The sequence below is a fragment of the Pectinophora gossypiella genome, chromosome 3, assembly GCF_024362695.1.
Source record: "Pectinophora gossypiella chromosome 3, ilPecGoss1.1, whole genome shotgun sequence".
NCBI lineage: Eukaryota > Metazoa > Arthropoda > Insecta > Lepidoptera > Gelechiidae > Pectinophora > Pectinophora gossypiella.
The window spans coordinates 12,101,119-12,124,104 of NC_065406.1; the positions used below are offsets into that span (position 1 = coordinate 12,101,119).

General features: G+C 38.2%; 4 protein-coding genes across 4 annotated transcripts in view; 3 read left to right on the forward strand and 1 right to left on the reverse strand.

Annotated features, from left to right (window-relative positions):
- The first annotated feature begins 940 nt into the window (after positions 1-940).
- Positions 941-7,872, forward strand: LOC126382301 (serpin H1). Its single transcript, XM_050032120.1, has 5 exons — positions 941-1,324; positions 3,227-4,228; positions 4,391-4,669; positions 5,932-6,073; positions 7,676-7,872. Exons 1-5 carry the CDS (start codon positions 941-943, stop codon positions 7,807-7,809), a joined length of 1,941 nt encoding a protein of 646 aa, XP_049888077.1. The 3' UTR covers positions 7,810-7,872.
- Positions 7,873-10,181: 2,309 nt separating this feature from the next.
- Positions 10,182-12,084, reverse strand: LOC126382273 (40S ribosomal protein S8). The gene is made up of 6 exons (XM_050032086.1): positions 12,044-12,084; positions 11,715-11,821; positions 11,357-11,456; positions 11,085-11,260; positions 10,578-10,707; positions 10,182-10,326 (listed from the first exon to the last, which is right to left on the reverse strand). The coding sequence occupies exons 1-6, from the start codon at positions 12,045-12,047 to the stop codon at positions 10,217-10,219; spliced, it is 627 nt and encodes a 208-aa protein (XP_049888043.1). The 5' UTR covers positions 12,048-12,084; the 3' UTR covers positions 10,182-10,216.
- Positions 12,085-13,467: 1,383 nt separating this feature from the next.
- Positions 13,468-14,469, forward strand: LOC126382003 (protein mago nashi). Its single transcript, XM_050031683.1, has 2 exons — positions 13,468-13,845; positions 14,242-14,469. Exons 1-2 carry the CDS (start codon positions 13,588-13,590, stop codon positions 14,422-14,424), a joined length of 441 nt encoding a protein of 146 aa, XP_049887640.1. The 5' UTR covers positions 13,468-13,587; the 3' UTR covers positions 14,425-14,469.
- A 1,989-nt stretch (positions 14,470-16,458) lies between these two features.
- The window catches only part of LOC126382176 (maternal protein pumilio), a 74,048-nt gene continuing 67,520 nt past the window's right edge, over positions 16,459-22,986 (forward strand). The window contains exons 1-2 of the mRNA XM_050031963.1: positions 16,459-17,316; positions 17,682-18,176. Of these exons, the coding sequence (XP_049887920.1) occupies positions 17,101-17,316; positions 17,682-18,176 (711 nt within the window). The 5' untranslated portion in view covers positions 16,459-17,100. The remainder of the gene's footprint in view (positions 17,317-17,681; positions 18,177-22,986) is intronic.

Genomic DNA, 22,986 nt, shown 5'->3' on the forward strand with positions numbered 1-22,986 from the left:
TCGCGCCCAGCTGGGCACCCCAGGCCTGTTGTCTTAAATGTTGTACCCAAAGACCTTGGTTGTACCGGATGAGAGCCTTCAGCGCTCCCCATTTGTCCGGCCAAGTGGTTAATGCCATCTGCGTCAAAACTACAATAAGTAAAAGAAAATTGTGATCCGAGTAGGTAATTTAGAGTAATTGGAGACAAAGGATAACGTATAGTTACTACTAAATTTTAAATCTGTGTTTATATAATTAGCGTTTCTATACACCTTTCAATAACTATATGATCTCTTGCATAACATCCCGATCAACAAAGTCAGCCGGGTCCGCATGACAACCGCGCCGCGCGCGGCTCTTAATGCAGGGTGGGCAGGCCTATCTACTAATTAAATGATGAACTGTAGGTACGTATAGTAGAATTGAACCTATAGAACCTATTCATTTTATTTCTTTTACAAATTATGTCATGTGTGAAACTTTTAGTACCCACGCTAAGGGCATACGGTCCCTTAATGGACTTCTAATTCATGCATGCATAACACATTTTGGAACAACAACGTAGGTAAGTACCTAAAAAGATAAGTTTTCCTTTTCGTATCTCCTGATGCATAAGTATTGCACCATTTTAAGTAGGTATAGGTATTGCTTTTCTAGAAGATCCTATGAATTAAAAATTAATAAAATTAATAACGAACATGTTTCCGGTACAGTTTAATTACACACCCTATTATTTTCGCGCATCAAAATTATAGACCGTGTCGAGGAACAACGGTCGAGACTTTAAAATAAAGACGGACGATCGTTATTTATTACCGGCGTGGAATACCTACACGAACTTTGCATATTCTTACTGAGGGCATTCACCGAAAGCGCGGGGTCTCGATGCTAATTAGATACAAAGAAAGATTAGCCCAAACGTGGGCCAGTGGTCAGCGGAGCGGTGTCAGATTCGCGGACATGATGCGCGTGGGCGGTCGCGTGCGCGCCGGCGCCGGCTACGGCGCACTCCCGCGCCTGTTCTGCCTCTACTTGGCGATCCAAACAGTCGCGACCAACGAGTACGGAGTGCCTATAGAAATCAAATTATGGGATACAGGCCGAACACCCCTTGCTCACATGGTGGATGTTACCAACGGGTTTGGCTTAAAAGTGCTTGCGGAACACAACTTTTTGAACGATAACAACATCGCGTTCTCCCCCTATGGTTTAATGGGAATACTAGTGGCCCTCTACGAGGGAATTGATGGAGAATCTTCCTACCAGCTCCAGCGGGCGATGCAGTTACCTTGGAATAGGAATGTGATGCGGATAGGTTTCAGAGATATCCATCGGACGTTGAAAGTGAGTCACATTTTGTGAATTGTTAAGCAAACCACGGAACATGTGTTATGACCTAGAATTATGGATTTAATGAATGTGTTTTTCAAATATGTGTCAGTCAAAATTCTCTATAGGGGAAGGCTGGGCAAAGTGAATACCCCGGGCAAAGCGAATACTCTCCACTACTCCTAAAATATTAGATGTTAATTCAACACACCACTACTGTTACGTCGGGCCATCTTGGATTAATACGCGGCAAACATAGAAGCGAGAGGCCGCGTCGTGTCCCATCCGCGGAGTGGAGATTTGTGTTTTCGTAAATAAAAGATTGATTTTACGCGGTAAGTACATTGATTAATTCTCCTATATTACTAGTTCTTGATTCTTAGGAATGTCTTAATTCAGTAGCATACCAAAGTAGGTTTTTATGGTATAATTAACAGAAAGTCAGAATTATTCGTTTTTGCATGAAATGTGTTAACCTCAAAATTTACCTAGTGGGGCAAAGTGAGTAGGGCAAAGTGGATACCATATCCACTGATGACTTATTATCTAAAAAGGTCTTTTACTAGTTTCAGTTGATGAATAAATATAAAAAAAAAAACTGTTTTCACCGAAGATTAAGAAAATATATATAAAAGAAGACGGTAAACTAATTGAAAATTTGATTCGATGTGACATTTGTCAACAATGGTGTCACGAAAATTGTTCTGTTTTTGATGGCACATAAGGGTATACCTGTGACAATTGCCAATCTTAATTTTATAATTTTATGGTCAATAAAAGTTATTTGTTTCAGTTAATCAAAGTTATTTCTATATTTTCAGAGTCTGATTATGGGTATTCACTTTGCCCAAGTACTGTATCCGCTTTACCCGGGGTACCGGGCAAAGCGAATACAATCGTACTTTTTTTTATTTGAACTGCAGTTGATTATTGTTTAAATATTCTTGGTTACTGAAGTTCGTATTTGTAAGAGCAATAAATAAAGATTGATTTGTGATAATTATTTTGTTTTTGTATTGTAAACCTTTTCTGCTATAACCTTAAATACCTTAAGGTATCCACTATGCCCGGCCTTCCCCTACCTACAATGTTTTCTAGTATCACTTAGTACCTACACGCATCATCGGGATAAAATAGATACATTTTAAGTATTTTAAATTTATTTTCTTACGTTGTTTTTAATAAATTTCCTGAATTTCCAAAGTCTTACCCGAGGGTAGGTCCCACTTAAGGGACGATACGGACTAAGAAGAAGGTTTGCACGTAAACTTATTTCACCTGACTTTGCCTGAAGGGTTGCAAAGTAATCTGCCTCGTCGAAAAAGACACTTATGGAAAGAGTCGCTCGGTTAACACTCAAGGTCTTTGGACCCAAAGGTGACCTGTTGAGAATCAAACATAATTATTAAGTATTAATACAAAACAGTAAACCATTTTCTTATAGAGCTGTAGGTACTAAGTAGTCATTCAATTGTCATGTTGTTTGGTTTATAGCTAAACTATTACATTGGTTCATAGACCCAAACATAATAGAATAGGAAGCACGGTGTAGTTTGTAGTTCGATTTGTAACTTTACCGTAGCATTGCTCACATAACTTCCCTTTGGGTCGGATAAGAAAGAATTAAAAATATGAAGTACGTAAGTACCAAAAATAAATCTTAGAATTAAAGAAACACTTAATATTCAGAATGAACATCACAGAAATCATTAGATCGTAAAATCGTAAGACATCAAAATTACTGTTAGTACCTATTTTTTACGTTAGTGAATTATGCCTCTGCCCATGCCGCATTCTTTGAGTGGTGTTAAAGGGCTAATTACTTCCGGATTGTTTATAAAGTACCTATATGTTTAATAATCTGCGTCATCGCAGCGCGTCGAGCAATAATATTGAATTTTATCTAATCTCCCTCAGACATACTTCGTGCCAGAAGAAGGCTTCCTCGCCGGTTTAGCATTGAATAATGAAAATGTGACCTTCAACGAAGGTTACAAGAAAGTGCTGCGTTTCTATGGCTTCGATTTGGATAATAACGATCAGCTGCCAACACTGGCACCCACTAACGGCACTAATGAGACTACAACTACTATGCCGCCCGCGATGACCTCAGAGGCTACTACAACACCAGAAATTGCTTCAACACAAGCAAGAGAAGATCCATCTACGAACCCAAATGCGGAAACTTTAAGCGACGTTGATATCCGAGGGCCGACACCTACCACTGCTAGTCCGTCTTCAGCTCCCAACTCCGAAACTACTACTGCTATGATGCCGAATACAGAAGCAGCACAACCTACCACAGCAACAATGCCACAAACAACAGAAATGGTAGAAACTACAACACCAGCAGCAACATCGACGTCCGCTCCAACCACAACTACAGAAGCACCGACGGCTGAAGAAACTACCGCGACTTCGACGACTGCTGCTCAGACGGAAACCGAGTCAATTCCACCTCAAATGTCGTCTACAGTAGCGTTAAGTGATGAGCCTACAGCAAACAATGAAGTGGATGGAGCAACGTCAGATATGCCCGCCACCGGAAGCACAACTGCTGAAGTTACTACAGTCACATCGACAACAGTTGGGGAAACAACTCAAACAACTGAAACACCTGCACCTGAAATGACTGAAGCAGTAACTGAAAATGCTGCATCCACAATGGCTGAAACACAAACTGAAATGACCACTACGACTACATCAGGAGATGCTGAGACTACTTTAATTAATGAATCAACGCTAGAAACGCTTCAACGGCGAAAAAAATCAATCGTAGACTTTATATTCACGAATCCGCCTTATGTTGACGACTATCTATTTCATAGGTCGTTTGATATACCCATACCTCCAGACCAAGCAAATCCTGATTACGATGGCAACACGATGTTTTTAGCAAATGGACTGCGTAATGTACAGGTTCGATTTTACTTTTTCTATTAAGTATATTCTTTTTACTCAATACTTTATATACAAAGATACAATACGCATTAGTTAGAATTATTGCTTCTTTTATCATCTAATGATACTCGTAATAGTAGTAATTATTTACAATAACCAACAAGACATTTTCCAAAACAGGTAACCTACATGCATTACGACACGATCCTCGAGCATGCCTACCTTCCCCATTTGGAGGCTTCTGCCCTCCGCCTGCCTCTGGACAGCGAGCGTTACTACCTCCTAGTAGTGCTGCCCACCCGAGGCGGAGCCCCAGAGCTAGGCCGCCTCCTCGCTAGGATGGCGCGGGAGTCGGATCTCTCGGACATCTGCTCCGCGCTGCGCCCACGCCGAGTCCGAGCCATCGTGCCTAGTTTCACGGTCAAAGGACACGTCACTCTCACTACTGATTTGCAAAAGGTAATAAATATTCTTTGTACCTAAGTAGGAGCTCGCGTGAAACTCTTAATAACTAAAACTGGAATTTTGAATACTGGAGCAGCGTCACAGAATAAGCAATAATACTACGTACCTACTTACACTTTAATATTAAGGGACCCCCTCCGGTTAATTAAGGGGAGGCCCGTACTCCTTAAACACTTTAGGCTTTTTAAGTTTTATCTTTTTTTAAAGAAGGTACGCAATATTTCTTTATACGTTTGCAGTTGAATTTAGAAAACTTTGGATGCTGATTTATATGTTTTACACTTTTATATTAGAATCGTCTGCAATGGTGGTAACGTGTTGTTTAGTAGAGCTAAATAATCCATCATTAAGCATTACTTAACGAGTCATTGCCTACCAAAACCACAGTTGGCCTACGGATTAGCTGAAGGTGACAATATGGAAGTGTGCAATTAGCATCACAGCATTACAATAACTCATCAACCCATATTTTGTCTGTGCCGCGACAAATTCTGACAATACAATGCCTAATGATGATTGCATACTTTTTGCACTCTGAAACTACGCAAGTGCAATTTTGTGTACTTTGTTATAACTAGGTAAGTTATGACATTAAAATTCGCATAATCTGCCTGCGTCGGAGGTCCGTGTGCCTTTCAATCTGTTAAGAGGAACTTTTATATGTTGTTTTTAATGCTACAATAAATAGTGCAGTAAGTTCACAGGCTCGAAACCAGGACACGCATAACATTATCACGCATGTTACCAAATAATTAACATAACAAAATACTATGCAAATAGATGGGGCTAATAAGCGATCTTTCATTATGCGTGTATGGACTGTGAACTAGGTATGAGACCACAAACCTTGCGATACATAGTAGGAGTACCTACTTACAGAAAACTATGTAAGTATAATAAATACAATTGCCCGTTGGCCCCGGGCTACCAGCCCAAACATCTCAACCAACCCGCAGTGGAGCAGTAGAGTGGTAGAGTACCGTATGCTCCATCCATACCCCCTCCAGTTGATTGAGAGGTGGACACAGCCCAGCAATGGGACGAATATAGGCTGTTTAAATGTAGGTACTAATAGAACAGTCCTACTGATATGGCGTGATTTATTACGATAAATGTTGCATCAAAAGTGACTGCTACCTTCGGATTATTTGTGTCTCTGCCCGCCCCATTGGAGACCACGGGCATAAGTTTAAGTTAAGCTTTAATCGTAGAAAGTAGTATTGTTTTTTCTACGCTTTAGTATAAATTGTCAACAGCTCGGCATCCGTGATGTGTTCGAGCCGCGGCAGCGCGACTTCACGCCCATGACGCACCAGGGTGGAGTCTATGTGCGGAGCATCGAGCAGGCTGTCTCTGTAGCTATCCGGAAGTACCGCGCCACCGACGCCAATAGCGGCAGTAAGTTTATCACCTCCATATAACACAAGGTTACGGCAACTCTCTCATCTCCTCTGATTATTGAATTTATTTAGCAAAACTTGGAAAACAAAGTACGACCTACCTAGAATCAAATAAGTAGACCGTAACAGAACTTCAAGATATGCCACTCTATCGCATCGTAGTCATTGTTCGTTTAGTAGCCTTTAAATGAAGCGTCGAGGCTTGAGCCCTACGGTTCCGGTGTGATCCAGTTAATTGGTCGTGAGGTTCACAGGTGCGTGCAAGCGCCCGCCGGCAGCCGGTGGAGGGGCGGGTGCGGGGGTCCGCCGGCAAGACCGGGGTCGCAACTCGCGTCACGCGCCACCGCATACCGCCGGAAAATCCTTGTGTGACATTGATGCGCTCCGAAAATTTACAAAATTGATTTACCACAATTAATCCAATTGACCACCGTGAAGGACGCATTATAGCAAAATACCTACATACATGTTTCCCAACTTGAGATGCGGCGACATCACCCGCGAGATAAAAGCTGTCGCTTCACAATCTAGAATGGTAATTAGGCGCGAATTACACAGCCGAGGTTCCCGTGCCCTCGTTTTCCGGTGCAGGGAATGAAATAATTGTTGCCAAAAGAGTGCGGAGGCGAGGTGCGAAGTGGCGAGAGCGGCGCGCCGCAGCCATTGTCTCGGGCCGGTGGCGCAACACGGCGACACGCGCGTTTGCCTCCATTGATGCGCCGCGTGCCCCGCGCCCCGCCGCGGCGCCGCAGCCCGCGACTAGGTATGCTAGCCATCGGCAATTAGGGAAATCGCTGCATCAACATTACTGCGACCTGAATGCCTAATCGCGGGATGAAAATGATCACTAGCGGATACTTCTTTTCAATTACATAAATGAACATAACTGGAAAAATTACTTCATGATTGTTTCCTGTCCACGGAACTTTTGTTATTGGTTTATTTTGTTTCAGTGATTATCTCGATAAGCGGTGTTCCTATTTGCATAGCAAGGACGTTCGTGATGTAAACGTAATGGAGATCGTTGTCAAACAATTAACTTTCAGTTTCATTTGTTTGTGATCAATTGATCTACCACAATTTCGACACGCCGGTCAATAGCCTCCTGGTAATACTTAATATTGTTTCGAAATGAACCGAAAACCATTTGAATTTTAAATGAACCGCAATTTTACGGATCGAAACTGCTTACCAATTATTCCTCCAATTTAACAGAGATTGTACAAAAGTTACGTAAGTTTCTCCCATCGTAAATCAATGGCTTCTCCTGTAATGAAGAATATCTCTGTTAAACATTTTGAATTCACACGGAAGATAAGGAAATTGCCATGCAAAGTTGCTCCTAGCTACTTACCTATATTATTTCATGGCTCAGTGTGAAAATAATCCTGTAAATAACGACGATATGTAATAGTTATCATTATCCGTAAAAAGCGTAGACAGAGCAGAAAAAGTCATCGAGTAACTGCAGTTACATCATAGTATAAGGAATAAGTTATCTACGACCACACCATGCCATATCCTGAGAAAAAGCTGACAAAGCGTGGTAGGGTATAGATCTGTAGTTTTTTGTAAACTGTACCTGATAATTTCCTTCTAGAGTACATAACCAACCGGCACCCCGTGGCGTTTTCGGCGACGTATCCGTTCCTGTACTTCGTGATGGATTCCACGATCCACGTGTCTCTGATGGCTGGCAAGATGGTGGACCCGCTCAACTCCAGGATATTATAGTCATTGTTCTATACAAATTTTACGTTTCTTTTATTTACGAAACTTCCTCCTCGTGTTTCTTGATTCGCTGATTAAACGGGACTGGGCCCTAGATAACAAAATAAACATTATTTATTCTCTTTCGAACGAACAGCACAAAAATCTACTTAAGTATTCGACGGAAGATCTACCAGAGTTGTGTTTGTACCTACCTGCAAAATACTTGATGCGATTTGGGGATTTCGAAGTGCTCCGTCAGGATAGGCACAGCGACAAACCGTCAAAAACAAAAATCACTTTGGTATTGAAGCCCTTCATTATTGTATTTCAAAATATCTTGATGTGCGTTAATCCCAATGTGGACTACGTACAAAAATATTTCAATAGGGTGAACAATGACCACATTTTAGTCTCTTATTGGGAGTAAAGCAAAAGCATTGATTCATCTATAGGGAGGAAGAGAGCCTGGTGATCCGTAACACAGGCATTCCGTCTAGTATGGACACCAGTCTCTCTCACAATAGAAACATGTACACTGTGAGTAGTACTAAGTTAAGTTTTTACTGTAATTGTGAGTGAGAAATAAACTTATTTTATTATTATTATTTTTTTTATCTCAGCTCGGCCATTCGTAAGAAGAGTGGTATCCATATCTAGGGAACAAGGGACTTGACCCCTGGCCAGAATTAAATTGCCTGGGTGGGACCTTTTTTGTGCAAAGAGAAAGATCCAGTTCCTGTTTATTATCTGTGGAGTGGGTGGACTATGGGCAAGAAGGGGTTATAAACGCCACATTGAAGCAATTCATCTAAGAGAGAGCAATATTGCTATTAGTCATTTGCGCATACAAAAGTAAGGGCGCAATGCACACAAATGTCAAATAGAAATATTGCTTTTTGAGATGAATTGATGTGGCCTTTTTAAAAAATCCCCCTGATCTCTGGGAATAAAGAAATGTAAAGAATGTGTTCAACTAAAGGTTCACCTGCTTATGCCCGTGCCCAAGACATGCAAATTGGGATTAAATAAAATGTCCTTTCTAACACAGATGATATTCTACAGGTGATGGAATAGTAAGCTTAGGTTACACCAAGGTTACACAGTGCGAGCTAACATGCGAGCTGACCGAGTCAGTTATTGAGGTGCAGCTACTAAGCACGTGTGATCGCATCAAACTAGTTACTCTCATGTGCGAGTGGGACAGTTGCTCGCGTTTGAGTTACTTCAACATTTTTTGTTTTACTCGCTACTCGCACGCCGCTCGATTAACTCGCACGATTTAGCGAAATGACAGTAGCTCGCACGCTCGGGCCCATGCCGGGTAGTGTTTCTTGTTTGGGCGACATGATATACAGGGTGGCCCAGAAGTTCAGGTTCAAAATGAAAAATTAGGTAGAGGGGCTCATTAGCTACCAGAAACACCCCCATGTATGTTCAGCAATTATTTATGGTTTAACAAATAACAACGTTAGAAAGAAGCAGCTACATTGTATGAGAATGTCAAATTTCCTTCAAATCTGTCTGTCTTGCAATCTTTGAGGGCTAATTACTTAGTTTTATGCCCTTATTAAGGGTACTTTTTTTGGATGTTTCTAAAAGCCTATTAAATGGAGCAGTTTTTAGAAATACTTTCAGGGTCCATGACAATCTCATGTGTTTATTATTCTTCGGCGAAGTTTTAACAACTGTAACAATTTTGGTCGAATTCTCACTTTGACTTCCGATAACTTTTTTTTATACTTGATTTGACTTTGATTTATCTTTGATTGAGCGGTACACAGCCTTAGAGGCATAGTTGTGAAGTAAAATAATTATTAAGAAAGGGATAGCGACAAAATGATTATTTCTGAAGTAAGGTAGAAAATCTAGAAAAAGGTACAAAATGGGTCATATCTCCTAAACCGTAAATAATTGCTGAACATACATGGGGGTGTTTCTAGTAGCTATTGAGCCCCTCTAATTTTTCATTTTGAACCTGAACTTCTGGGCCACCCTGTATACAATCGAATTATATCAGTACACTGGTATAGTAGCAGTCTTCTGCGATGCCAGCAGTTTGAATAGTGTGACCGTGCGAAGCGAGTCGAGCTACTGTCATACGAGTACACAGGCACAGTAGCCGTCTATTGTCACATCAGCTGCTCGCACTGTGTAACCTAACCTATAGCCTCAACCATTTTGTGGCTTCCTTTTTTGGTAAATGGCAGGTAATCATAATTTATATCGCAAGCATGAACATGAATAAGGGATAAATACCACATTGACCTGAATGGTGTGTGTTGGGAGCACAAACCACCATCTCTATTTACCACATGGTAAGAAATGTATTTGAATGGGTTTTTGCCATATTGGTTTTGGTGTTTATGAAGTAAATATTAAATAAAAGAGGTGACTGAGTTTTTAGTTTTTATTTATACAATTACACTTCTCACTTAGCCCTCTTGGATTTGATCTTCCTTAGGTAGAACTCTAGTTCTTTACCTTCGAGCACGTAACCGTCGGCGCGGCCACATTGGCCAGGTCGACTTGCCACGCACGCTGTAAACACAAACACCTCATTAGAAAATATCCAAAGAAACTTCGCTTATTGGAGATATTTGAACAAAGTCAGAGTAACTATGACAAGTAGGAATCATACAGCCACTAGATTGTTCCCAAAACGGTCCCAATCCACATTGCAGCCTCAAAACTTCATGATTTCATCATCAAAACTAAATATAAAAAAAAGAAAAAACTAAATAAAACCTATTTTCGTAAAATTATGTATTTTAAGGCAAACCAGTCCTCACCTAACAAACGTCCAGTGTGGAATTGCTCCTCCAGACCAGCCTCGACCTTGGAGAGGCGCTGCCTCGTCAGATACTTCTTGGCGGTCTTCTTGCTGCGCTTCTTGTTGATGATAGCTTCCTCAGCCTCAGTCTATGTAAATAAAACAATCATATTTACATTGCTGACAACTATGTTTTAGACCACAAAAAAATGGTAATTCTCAGACCCCCTGATAGTAAAGTTTTAATCATTGCATGTATACATACATCATATGACATGCAAAAAGTATCATCATTGTTTTGATAATAAATTTTTTATTTAAAATAAAAATATAATAAATTAAAATGTTTGACAATAACAGATACTAATTTAGAAAAGTTAAAGAAACCATATAAATTAAAAACTTAAAGAATAATGAATCAGGGGACATTCAGCACTACACTACTCAGTATAAAAAGGGCTAACATAAGTGAACTAAAATTATTATACATGACTAAATATAATATAGACTGGATGAAATGCCTTACCAGTTTAGCTCCCTTCTTTCTTCCAAGAGGTAGCAGGTAATGAGACTCATACCACTGTCTGAATGGGGTGGCATCAACCACAACAATGGCATTTTTCACCAGGGTCTTGGTACGCACCAACTCATTGTTGGAAGCATTGTATACCACATCAATGATACGGGTCTTGCGGGTGGCACCTGAAAGGAATAAGAATAACATATTTAGTCATTTATACTAAAGATAATTAAAACTAAAGATTGTAGGTAGACATGACATGTGTATAGTAAACTTACATTCTGAGCCCCAAGAGAAATTTCCAGTGTCCAGGCGCAGGGCGCGGTACTTGGTGTTGCCACCTCGGGAACGCACCAAGTGAATGCGTTGTGAGCCAAGCTGCAATTACAAACAATTCAAATTAAGTACCAATTGGCATAAGCAATAGCCATTGCTTTCCAAGTATCACCCAAACTGAGCTACAGCAACTCTAAAATTAATTAATATTGCGATTGTAATTCGTCACATGTTTGTTTATTAAAGAGGTTAGGTGAGGATCATAAGGATCTTCGTTTGATCTTAGTATTCCCCTGCATTTGAGACGAAAGTAGAGTCTATTTTAGGTTAGAAAATATCAAAATAGGTTATGTTTCATACCTTAGTGTTGGCAGCCGGGCGACCCAACTCATATTTCCTCTTCTTGCGGATCGGCGCGCGTTTGCCGCCGGTAGCCCGCCTCTTATGCCAGTGGTCGCGACTGATACCTGCACAACGTTTGCTATCATGAGCACAAGAACACTTCACAGGAAACCCATTCAGTTATCACAACACAATAATATCACATTTTACACTGAATATAAACAAAATATGTATGAAAACAATATCTCCATTAGAAACACTAAATACTGTACACTTCGATTAAATATAAAAGTATATCTCCACAAAGATATTCTTCGATTTTAATAAATTAAACAGCTAATACTCACCCATCTTGGTTGGGTCGAAAGAGAAAAGATTTGTTTGACGTACGGAACTACTATACTTCTACACCTCTGTAGTCTTTGGATTGTAGTCTATGCGCGACTCACCAATCGCTTTCAAACCGGTTTTTTAGTACACTCCGATATTATATTACACAATCGGAATAAACTATATTTTCTTCGAAAGTTCTTATAGTATATTGTTACCAAATAATAATCTCTCGAAGACATTAATTTATTCTTATGAATCAAGTGGCAAAGGTCCGCGCAGGAAAGGCGCCCTTTTCAAATAGAAAACTTTACTTATGCTTCAATTTTGCTTATAACAACGTAAAACATAATTGAGCTCATAAAATCACAGAATTTTCACTTATATTTAAATAGAAACTCCACAAAATTACTTTACCAACACACAACGTGCTTCAGACAAGAAAACAAATGAACTTTTGAAATAAAAAGACAATCGGTGACAGAAATTCTAAATTTAAATATTAAAAATAATAACTAGTTGCTGGATATACTTCCTCTTTAGATATTATCGATGACAGTACTTTATGCTATACTATATATTGTATATATTCGTACTAAATTCGTACAAATAAAGCTATTGCGTAATATACTTTTTTATGTATAAAGCAACACGGACCTCCGCGGGCTTTTATGGGCCTAAGTCATGGTTGTTACAAAGACCGGTTGTTATGTAGCAGCACTAAGAATGAAACCGGTATTTGTATACCTACCTAACAAAAACACGAACATCACTCACTACACCATAGACAAACAACATCACATTTAGGGTATGCGCGCACGAGCAACAATATCGCAAGGCGAATAATTTGTCGAAAGAGACAAATTAATCGCCTCCTCGCTGTGATGCGCGCACGAGAGCGACAGCAATACGACTATTTTCCATATTAACATGGATTTTGAAAAGACGGCTGTGGTCAATGCACTCGTATAAAAACTAAAGAAAACGTCGAAAAAAACTATAGGGTGCATTCACAATGAAGCGATCGGCTGACTCTTGGAAAATTTAAGACTATGTTTATGAAATTGAGAGCACTCCCAAAAATATTTTTTTCGTTAAATACTTACTTCAGAATGAGTGTTGAAAATTTCGATGAATTGTGCAGAGTCTTACGACCTTCGTTCGTGACTTATTTGTCGCCCGTCCGCACACTAGCATTAAAACCAATAGGGAAGGAGCACCCGCGGACAAAAATCTCCCGGGAGTCGCGTCACTACGTGTTCGCACTTCCATATTAAGCCATGGACTTGATGTTAGAGACAAAATAGTCGCGGAGACAAATGTTGCTCGTGTCCGTATACCCTTATACCCTTTTACAAAGCACCAATTTTTATTTGTCAGAATGAACGATAATCCTCATTCTTTGAACGATATTTTTTATTGTCTATGAAGAAATGAAAGTCGAGAAGTCGAGTGAGTGAGCGAGAGCGACCGACTTCACCGACTTGGCGTTTGTTCATGTCCATTGCATTGCCGCCGCATTATTTAGTTTTTCAATGTAATTAAGATTTTTGTGACGAAAATGTCGACAGATTTCTATATACGGTACTACGTCGGACACAAAGGAAAATTTGGACATGAATTCCTTGAGTTCGAGTTTCGTCCTGATGGGAAGTTGCGGTACGCCAACAATTCAAACTATAAAAATGATACAATGATCCGAAAAGAAGCATATGTGCATCCCTGTGTTATGGAAGAGCTGAAAAGGATTATCATGGACTCTGAAATCATGCATGAGGATGACCGTTTATGGCCGCAGCCGGATCGAGTCGGAAGACAGGTTAGTTCTATCATGGGTTTCAGAATTTTTTTTGTATCTATTTTACAAACGCAGATGTAGTTCTCAGGAACTTACAAATTGTAACTAGGTACATACTCCATAATTATGATATGATATGAGCAATTCTTGGTTAGTGGCTGGCATAACTGGCAATAAATTTCCTTAACCTAACAAGACCGGGATTTCAGACATAATAGTCAACAGTATGAATTGGACCTAATAACAGGCTTTCAACTAGGTATATTGATAGATTATCATAATTTATCATTAATAAAATTTTAAATAAAGAACCAAATCTGATTGAAGTCTAATGTTGCACCCACATCATTAAAATTTATTTAAGTAAAGTAAAACCAACCAAAGTAATTCTTTTTTATAATATATGTGTTGTTGCAGGAGTTAGAGATAGTGATAGGAGAAGAACATATTTCCTTCACTACCTCCAAAACTGGCTCCCTTGTAGATGTCAACCAGTCACGAGACCCGGAAGGCCTGCGCTGTTTCTACTACCTCGTCCAGGATCTCAAGTGTTTAGTTTTCTCCCTCATCGGTCTGCACTTTAAGATTAAGCCTATATAAGTTAATTGTACTTTGTAAGTGAAATAAAGATTTGTGACTTTTCCACTGGTTTCTTATCATTTTAGCCACACAGAAAGCCATGCTTGTCTGCTAATAGGTATACCTGATAACTTATTATCATATTAATAAACACTTTCCTTTAATTCAGTGGCTGAAATATTTCTGTGATTTTTTTAATTTCTTGATATATTTCACCAGTTATGTTTCTGTCATGTAACATCACAACCTGGGTAATTTAAGTAAATTCTTATATTTTTGATTATTTTTAAATAAAAAAATCCAATACAAATTGAAGGGATGGAAGTGGAAGAGTGACATGGCTGCTTTTTGTCTCTTTCTAACCCCCCACGTCCCTAAAATGGGGGATGGAAGTTTGTATGGAAACATTCTGCATTAGTATGTAGACTATTTGTGGCTAACAAAAAAAACCATGCATCTTTTGTTTTAAATTGCCCCCAACCCCTTCAAAGAGGGGTGAAATTTTATATGGAACTTTTCGTAGTTTTCAAGGTAGGTAGGAAGCTAAAAATTGGTAGGTACATTAGGAAAGGGGAAACATGTTACCTACCCCGAATTTAATGCGAGTGAAGCTGCGGGCAAAAACTAGTATTCATATAAGATGTATTTTAAATAATGTCAAAGCACTAACCTATTTTACTTGTATAATTCATTAAAAATCTAATATCCGTAACCGAAACGAATAATCCGAAAATATTTAGTAACCAAAACTATATCTAACATCCCTGCTTTTAACTTTAAATTCACCAAACCAGCACCCCCTATTGCTATAGGTCTCTCCCGTTTGAGGTTTCATTATGAAGCACAGAGTAACTTTGTATGAAGTCAAATAATGACAAGGCAACGTTTATGATTAGATAGCAAGTTAGCCCAGGCAACCACAGGTTGAAGAAAGCTAAAACTATAGAAAAATCCAGTGTATTGAATTTTTTAAAATTCCTATTAGCATTTGAAATTAATAGTGACTGTGTATGGGAGGATCTCCAAAAACGTAAATTTACGTTCTATAGTAGTGCTTTGACCAAGGTCTTTGGCTTTGACACTTAAATTTTCCGTTTTACGCATTTTATTTAGACGGATACTGCTCATAATATTTTTTTAACTAAACCTGATACACATTTTCTGTATTCATAGTGTTAAAATGTTTCTACCGATTAATTTTAAATGACTTTACAAAATTTTAATTGTCATTTTTGGATAAAATAACCAATACCAGCTATAAACATGTTAGAAAACCACTGTAACGGAACGTTTCCGTCTATGTATTTATGTTTATTTTTATATTATAGCCAGTGTTGCCGACAGTAATTTGCTAAAATCCCCAAACGCATTGTCGAAATTCCCCACATTTGGGGAAAGAAAAATGATAATTCCCCACATATTCCCCACAGAAATAAAACAACCAAAAATGTAGGTAAAGTTCGGTCTCTGTGAGAATGCATTTCTGACGTATGTCAGATATCACTAGTGTCACATTCACTGTAAAGTTCTTTTTAATATCTATATTTTCTAATTATATTTTTCGTTACGTTGAAGAGCAAATACCATCATTTTTTTTATTTTTTACAGAAATTAAAAAATGTATTTTTTCCCGCTAGGTAGAGCTACTTGAAAGCTAAATTCTGCCGGTAGGTAGCGATATATTCCATGTGATTTTTATTTCTGCCACTAGGCGGCGATAATAGATAATACTTAACGTTAAATTCACCGCAAGTTTCCGTCAAATTTTACTCTCCAGATTCTGCTGTAAACTTGACGTCAATATACGGCAGTAGTTGAACGGCAACTTGACCATTATTCTGATGTCAACTTACGGAATAAAAGGCTATCAGGGAAATCAATCAAGACTAGCAGAAATTTTATGTTAAATATCGCGTATTTGTGTTCATACTTAAAATCCCCGCATTTTCCCCGCATTGAAGCTCTCCCCACACATTCCCCAATCAGCTTTGCTTTCCCCGCAGTTTGGGGAATTCCCCACAGATCGGCAACACTGATTATAGCTTTGCGCGTTGCGCGCGCATCGCATCTGCCCGACCGATTATGGCGGACAGGCAGTGAAGGATGTTTGTCGTCTTTTCTAAATCAGAAAGTATCGACAGTAGCCAATGGCATAAACCGGGTTTTTTGTAAAAATTGTACATTGTAAATAGTTCTGTGTACATATAGTAATTATATTTGTGGTCGTTTTGTTTAGAAATTGTGTGAATAGTGTATTATTTTGAGTGTTTATTCCGTTCAGTTTTCGACGCCGACAAATCTCTAAACCCTGAAGTTAGTACATTTGTAAATCGTGTATAACATCTAAATTCTAAAAACCCTGTAAATTTCGTTCCCCTAAAATCATCGATTTCTTCTTGTCGCCTTTGTGTTCGATCCGTCAAGGAGACCGTTGCAGCGCTTGCAATATTTTGGTTTCCCTTAGCGGCTGTCATCGCGCTTCGATAAAACCCACTAACTGTCATTACAAAGACAAAAGGACTACTATAGTCACTAAATGGCTTCGATGCTGGGATCTGTTGGCCGTGCGTAGTGCAAATGATCATGTAAATGCGATTCGTCTATACATCTAGTTCCATTAGTATTCGCTGTAGTGCTATATAGATATAAACAAGAAGATTGTGTTTACGGTTGCAAAGGACTGGATAGTGGAACTGAATGCTTGAACCTCACGGTAGCCCAATGAAGTGGCCGGGCACTGGGGCGGAAGAAGAGGCGGGCGAAGCAGGATTGCAGAGCGCGCGCGCCTCTCAAACCCGTACCCAGGACGATGCTGCGGTGCACTATGTGTTCCAGCGGGAGGCTCAAGAAGCTGAACTGCCATCGCTAGCCCCCAAACAACGCTGGGCTGTCGGCGACGACGGTATATCTGAGGTTTGTTCATTTCAAATTTAATTCTAAGTTATTAGTACAAAAATAGCTTCCTTAAATTCAGCTTAGTAAATATAACCTCTAAATTAAACTTCCATTGAACATTCCATTCTTTTTGTTATTAAACTGTTTGATTAAGCATAATGACATCTACATATCCTTATAATTACCTATTGTAGGTTATAATATTGATAAAACACAAGTTGAAGTCATATTAATGTACGTGTTTCCACAGTATCTACACACACCTTTCAAGGATTTAACATTGTTTTGAACTTGTAAACTTGTATAAGGCTGAACCAGCCTAAATTGCTGTATGAACATGAGGTTTATTGACCATTACATAAACTTTGTTTATTCTTTTACAGAATCAAGATAAATGGAAGAACACTCCTATAAATATGAATAACATGCACCAACAAGGTCCGGTGCAACTGAAAAATTCTCAAACAAACCAACAACAATTCATTAATCAAGCTATAGCTTCATCTGTCGGAACACTGGCTATCAATCCTTCAGTGATTGGAAGTCATCCTGCTCATTTGACAACAAACATGGTCCATACACAACTGGCACCTTTGCAAAATCATACTCTTGGCAATAATTTGACTATCCAAAATAGTGCTATGATGCTACAACCGCTTCAGGGTATGCAAAATGCCCCTCAATTGGGTCAACAAGGATTATATGATATACACCAACACCCTGGAAATCCGATGCAAGCTATGAATGGTATCGGCAAAAGTGCGGAACATCTTATGTACCTGAGTCAAGCTGGCATGCTTGCACCAGGAACTAACCAATTCCTACAACAAGGACAGAACCAACTTGGACTTACCCCAGTTGCCGCTATCAGAAATCAGGTAAGTTTCTTTCTAATATATTGTAACCTAAACCTTACCCTTAAGGTGTAAGGGTTCTCATGAGATGTTTGTATTGTGGGTGGCCTGTTATGGGCATATGTGGGATGGGACTGACAAATATCTTCAGTAAAGTTACTATGTGCCTGAATGGCATAAAAGCTTATAAAGTGAAACTGTAAACTGTATTAATTGTTAATTAAGAATATAGACAAAGTACAAACATTTAAAAAAAAATTATTAAAAGTCTAATATTTTCAAAACCTTTCCTGGAACTATATTTAGCATGCTGATATAACAGTTGAAAAATATAAAGTACCTACTAGACTAGTACTAAAGTAGTAGTTGTCAAACCTGTGCCTTAACACTGAAGGCCTATGAATTTTGTAAATCTAAAAGATTTAAAACACCTATGTTATTGTGGATGAGATCTTTGCGTTTTCCCAGCAGTGGAACATAAGGGAATCTACCCTTACTATGTATATTTTGTATCTCCCCCTGGGAGATCACCCGTAGTATATGCCGAGACTCCCTCCCCCTCTGCACTGCAAACAGTCAGTTTTAAATCAGCTGACGTCCTGGCATATGTATGTCAGTGTTGCATCAGATTTTAGGGCTGGTGTATGATAAAATGTAACTTAATATAGAAGTTCAAAAGTAGTTTGTGAGATATTTTGGGCATTCGGCCAATATTCTGCATCATATGCTTTTGATGCTACAGGTGGGCTTATAATGTTTTAGAGGCTATTTGCAATTTAAAACTTTCCATTTCAGTTAAACTCTTCATAAACCAATTGTTTTGTTACACTTCAAAATAGAATGTAACGAAATAATCTACTAAAACTTAACACTATATCTTAGTATTAGTTAGTTAATCCACTATTTGTCTGGGTGTTTTAATTATATTGTAAAAGCTCAATCTCATCTTCTAACTTCGAAAGTTTTTTCGACTGTTCTCTCCATGCATGACATAAATGCTCTGATAGTTGTGTCTTCCCAATACATCCCGTTTAAGAATAGTATTAAATTATGTTGAAACATTAGCATCCGAAGGATGTAAAATACCATCCTAACGATTCGATTATTTCAGCCATTGGCTTAGGGGTCGCGATATTGTACTCGCCGGCGACATTTTTTATTCTTCAGCGCTTCGCTACCCACCCACTACGGATCGGTTCGGTTTTCTCGGTCATAATCCTCTTAGATAATGTCTTAATTAGAGGTTCGCGCCAACTTCACCATTGCATGGAAGCGTGTGTAGTCCTGAAAGAATTATTAGGTATGAGGACTGTTCTTTTTTTGCTCGGCTAATGTTGAACTTAAAAAAACAATATTCCCATCAACAATTAAGTATGTATTCCGGTCTGTCATAAATAGTCATAATCTGTTTGTGATTCGAGTAGTGCTGCAAAGAACTTTAGGCTTTTAGCCCTTATTTTAAGACTAGACTGTTAAATAAAAAGCTTAGTAGGCTAAAAACCTATAAAGCCATTTAGTACTTGCGGCTAGGCTAGGGTTAAGCCTATTCAAGCCTATTGGTTATAAGCCTAAAGGCCTTAAAAAGGCCTAACCTTGTTTAAGACTAATTTAATAAAATAAGACGCTCAAAAAGCCTATGAAGCTCTTAGACCTTAAGGTTATTTAGGCTATACATACAGTCCCTTTCTCAAGTAAAAAAAAGTAAAAGTGTGGGTGGGTACAACAAACTTTAAAAACATATATACCTACACAAACACTGTGAAAAATTGATTTATTGTTAGATGCACAACTAGCTAACTAACTATGAATATTGAAAATAACTTCTTACTATCAATTAGTATGGAAATAGTCTAATAATTATAGTAATACGTAACAGCACGTCCCGTCAGCCCCATACAAATTACTTACGCCAGAAGAACCGATTTTTAAGGCCAATATCATGTGTGAATTTTATGTAGCTCCAATAATATTATATACATACGTATCGAATTGATAACTCCCTTTTTTGAAATCGGTAAAAAGGCTTTTACTAAAAAATGATAATAAAGACTCCAGTCCCAAAAAGCCTACTACTTTAAAAAAAGCTATAGGCTTTTTAAAAGCCTACTACATTAAAAAGGCTATAGGCTTTTTTAAAGCCTACTACTTTAAAAATGGCTAAAAGTTTTTTAAAATGACGAAGCTTTTAAAGCCCTATTTTACTGGTCTAGTCCCAAAAAGGACTCGGTAGGCTGAAATTTAGGGCTAAAAGCCTAAAGTCCTTTGCAGCACTAGATTCGAGTCTATTCGTGAAGTAGCAAGACCGCGCGTCTTCCGGAATGCTTCACTTCTAAACTTCCCAAAAACGGACTACATGAAAATCAATTTTGGAAATGACATAAAATAGTCTATAATTAGTCACTACTGAAAAATAAATAGACGCATTTAATTCCGAAGTTTTATAGGTATGGTTTGGTGAGGATTCTGGGAGATTAAGCCAGAATCCTCACCTAAATGCGAGCAAACGGTGGGGGACTGTGGGCTTTCTGTCAATTTGAAAAACATTCTCGTCAAAGTCAAATCTCGAAAATAATCATTCGTTTTTTTTAAATTCAAATTGGTTTAACTGAAGAGTTTCCACCTCTTAAAGAGGTAGGTAAAGAACGTATCGACGATGTAGCAAGCTTACCCAGAAGGCGCCTATTCAAACTTGAAATTCCAGAGCTATCAAAGCAGCGTGAAGTGTTCAAATCTGAATCCTCACCAGATTATTGCAGGACGCTTACGTTTTTCAATTTGAAGTTAGTAAGTAACAAAAAAGACATCAAATTGTCAGGGATTACAGAAAAAACGGACATAGGATGCTTTCACATGAGGAAAGGTCATTAGGGAATCCGTAGTATACCTACCTACTCCACAAAACATATTCGGGCGTGTGATTTACCTGAACATAGAAGACTCCGACAAATTGTGGAATTTATTTACATCACAACTAATCGAATCAAGCTTAATTCAACTTGAAAGATTTTTTTTATTTCGCAATAAACTAAATATATTAAATTAGTGAAGAAACCAATAATAATTTCTACATAACTAAATCTTCGTAATATAAAAAACGTAATACCTACTTCCCTGCAAACATGTATTCGTAAAAGACTATTTGTAATGGCAAGATGAACACGATGAAGATGATAGGAAAATGAAAACCAAACAAATACCTAACTATTCATTAGGTAGGTAATTAACTATATTTTCTTAAACTTTTGGATAGACAATTAAGAGTTTTCGGTTGTAAATATTATTTGATAAACTTACAGTAGATATAAATTTTCTTGCTCATTAGTCTTATTAATTCGCGGGTTCAAGTTGGCGAATAAAACAAAAATAACATCTTGAAAATGAACGACGCGCACAGCTGATATTATCTAAGAAACTTTTTGCATTCGTTGAACTAAAAGTTACGTTCTATGGTATTTCATTCAACGCCATCTATCAAAGGTAATGTGAAACTGGAACACTCGGCGACGCGCTCCTGTGTATGGGGGGATTTGACGCAGGCGCTGTGGTCGGCGTATGTCCTTTGTTCGAAACAAATCAACATTGTGCTTTGAGTTTAGATCTTTCTAGTTTTATTTCGCCGATAATAAACATTTTAGTGTGAGAAATGCGCTATATTTTTAGCAATCGTAGTACAAATATCGTTTAAAACAAGTGTTCAATGTGCAAAGTGATATTTTTCTCACGCTAAGCTTTCGCTGTAGTTCATGATCGAGCTTTAGGCGGATTGTACGCATGAAACCCTTGAGTGACTTTTTTTTCGAAACTGATGTTAAGGATATGGGCCCCGACATGGTGAGTTTTACTGATGTATGTTGTAGATTATCTCATACAGACTATGTTTTATGTCATGAAGTCCTGAAAATCGCGTTTTTTCAACGCAACAGGTTCGTTTTTGTTTTGTTTACTTGTCACCGGCGTCCGCCATTTCTGGGACTGAATTTGTTCACCGGTGCTAGATGTAATTTGTATTTATTGCGAAGATGATACAAAATTTGAGGTTGGGTAGTTGTATTTCATGTTTTACGTCAATAGAGAAATAACTTTTGTGTATAATTGTCGTAATGTTGTGGCAACAAGCAAACCCATTGATGCCGTCGCCATAATAGTAATGGTTATTGAAATACCTATAGTAGGTACTATAAGATTACTATTGGCCAACTACCTACTTCACACTGTTTATCTGTTTATTTGTGCTCAAGCAAAATTAACACGACTATTTCATATTTATTTTCTTACTATGGATATAACTTATAGCCCAACATAGTAATTAGAATATGCACATTTTTCTTAATTTTTATAATATATAAATATAAATTCACATCATTAATTTGAATGGTGAATGGCAACCAATAATGGTCTTTATGGTCTCTGGTTGGTTGTTAGGTGTATGACCAATCTCAGTAACACTTGTGTCAGAGTTTTTATTGCGCTGCCAAAGGTCCCTGACATGGCTCATGTAACTTTGTGGTGATAGGTCACATTAAACAGTTTATGATTTTTTTAGTTCTTTATAATCTGCAATTATTTTTACAACTATTATAGATATCTAACAAAAATACCTACCTATACTATTATTTACTTTTTAATAATCCAAATAAATCTAGTAATAATAATTTAGTGTCTGTTAATAATAAGATTCACTAATAGTTATTTAAATGAGGGACTTGCCTGGCTACGGTCGCCGAAAACATTATAGATGGCGTTGTACAGATTTAACGTGATAATTACCTATTTTCTCATTGGTCGGGTACATACCTCACTATTAATAACAAGATACATGCAGATAAATGGTGCA

What these genes read in the sequence shown, in the direction of transcription:
- LOC126382301 (XM_050032120.1), top strand. Translation starts at nt 941, where the DNA reads ATGATGCGCGTGGGCGGTCGCGTGCGCGCCGGCGCCGGCTACGGCGCA. An exon ending in ATGGACTGCGTAATGTACAG is followed by an intron (nt 4,229 to 4,390) that starts GTTCGATTTTAC and finishes TTTCCAAAACAG; the next exon opens with GTAACCTACATGCATTACGA. An exon ending in TCACTACTGATTTGCAAAAG is followed by an intron (nt 4,670 to 5,931) that starts GTAATAAATATT and finishes AATTGTCAACAG; the next exon opens with CTCGGCATCCGTGATGTGTT.
- LOC126382273 (XM_050032086.1), bottom strand. An exon ending in TTTCTCTTGGGGCTCAGAAT is followed by an intron (nt 11,261 to 11,356) that starts GTAAGTTTACTA and finishes TATTCCTTTCAG; the next exon opens with GTGCCACCCGCAAGACCCGT. An exon ending in GAAAGAAGGGAGCTAAACTG is followed by an intron (nt 10,708 to 11,084) that starts GTAAGGCATTTC and finishes TTATTTACATAG; the next exon opens with ACTGAGGCTGAGGAAGCTAT.
- LOC126382003 (XM_050031683.1), top strand. Translation starts at nt 13,588, where the DNA reads ATGTCGACAGATTTCTATATACGGTACTACGTCGGACACAAAGGAAAA. An exon ending in CGGATCGAGTCGGAAGACAG is followed by an intron (nt 13,846 to 14,241) that starts GTTAGTTCTATC and finishes GTGTTGTTGCAG; the next exon opens with GAGTTAGAGATAGTGATAGG.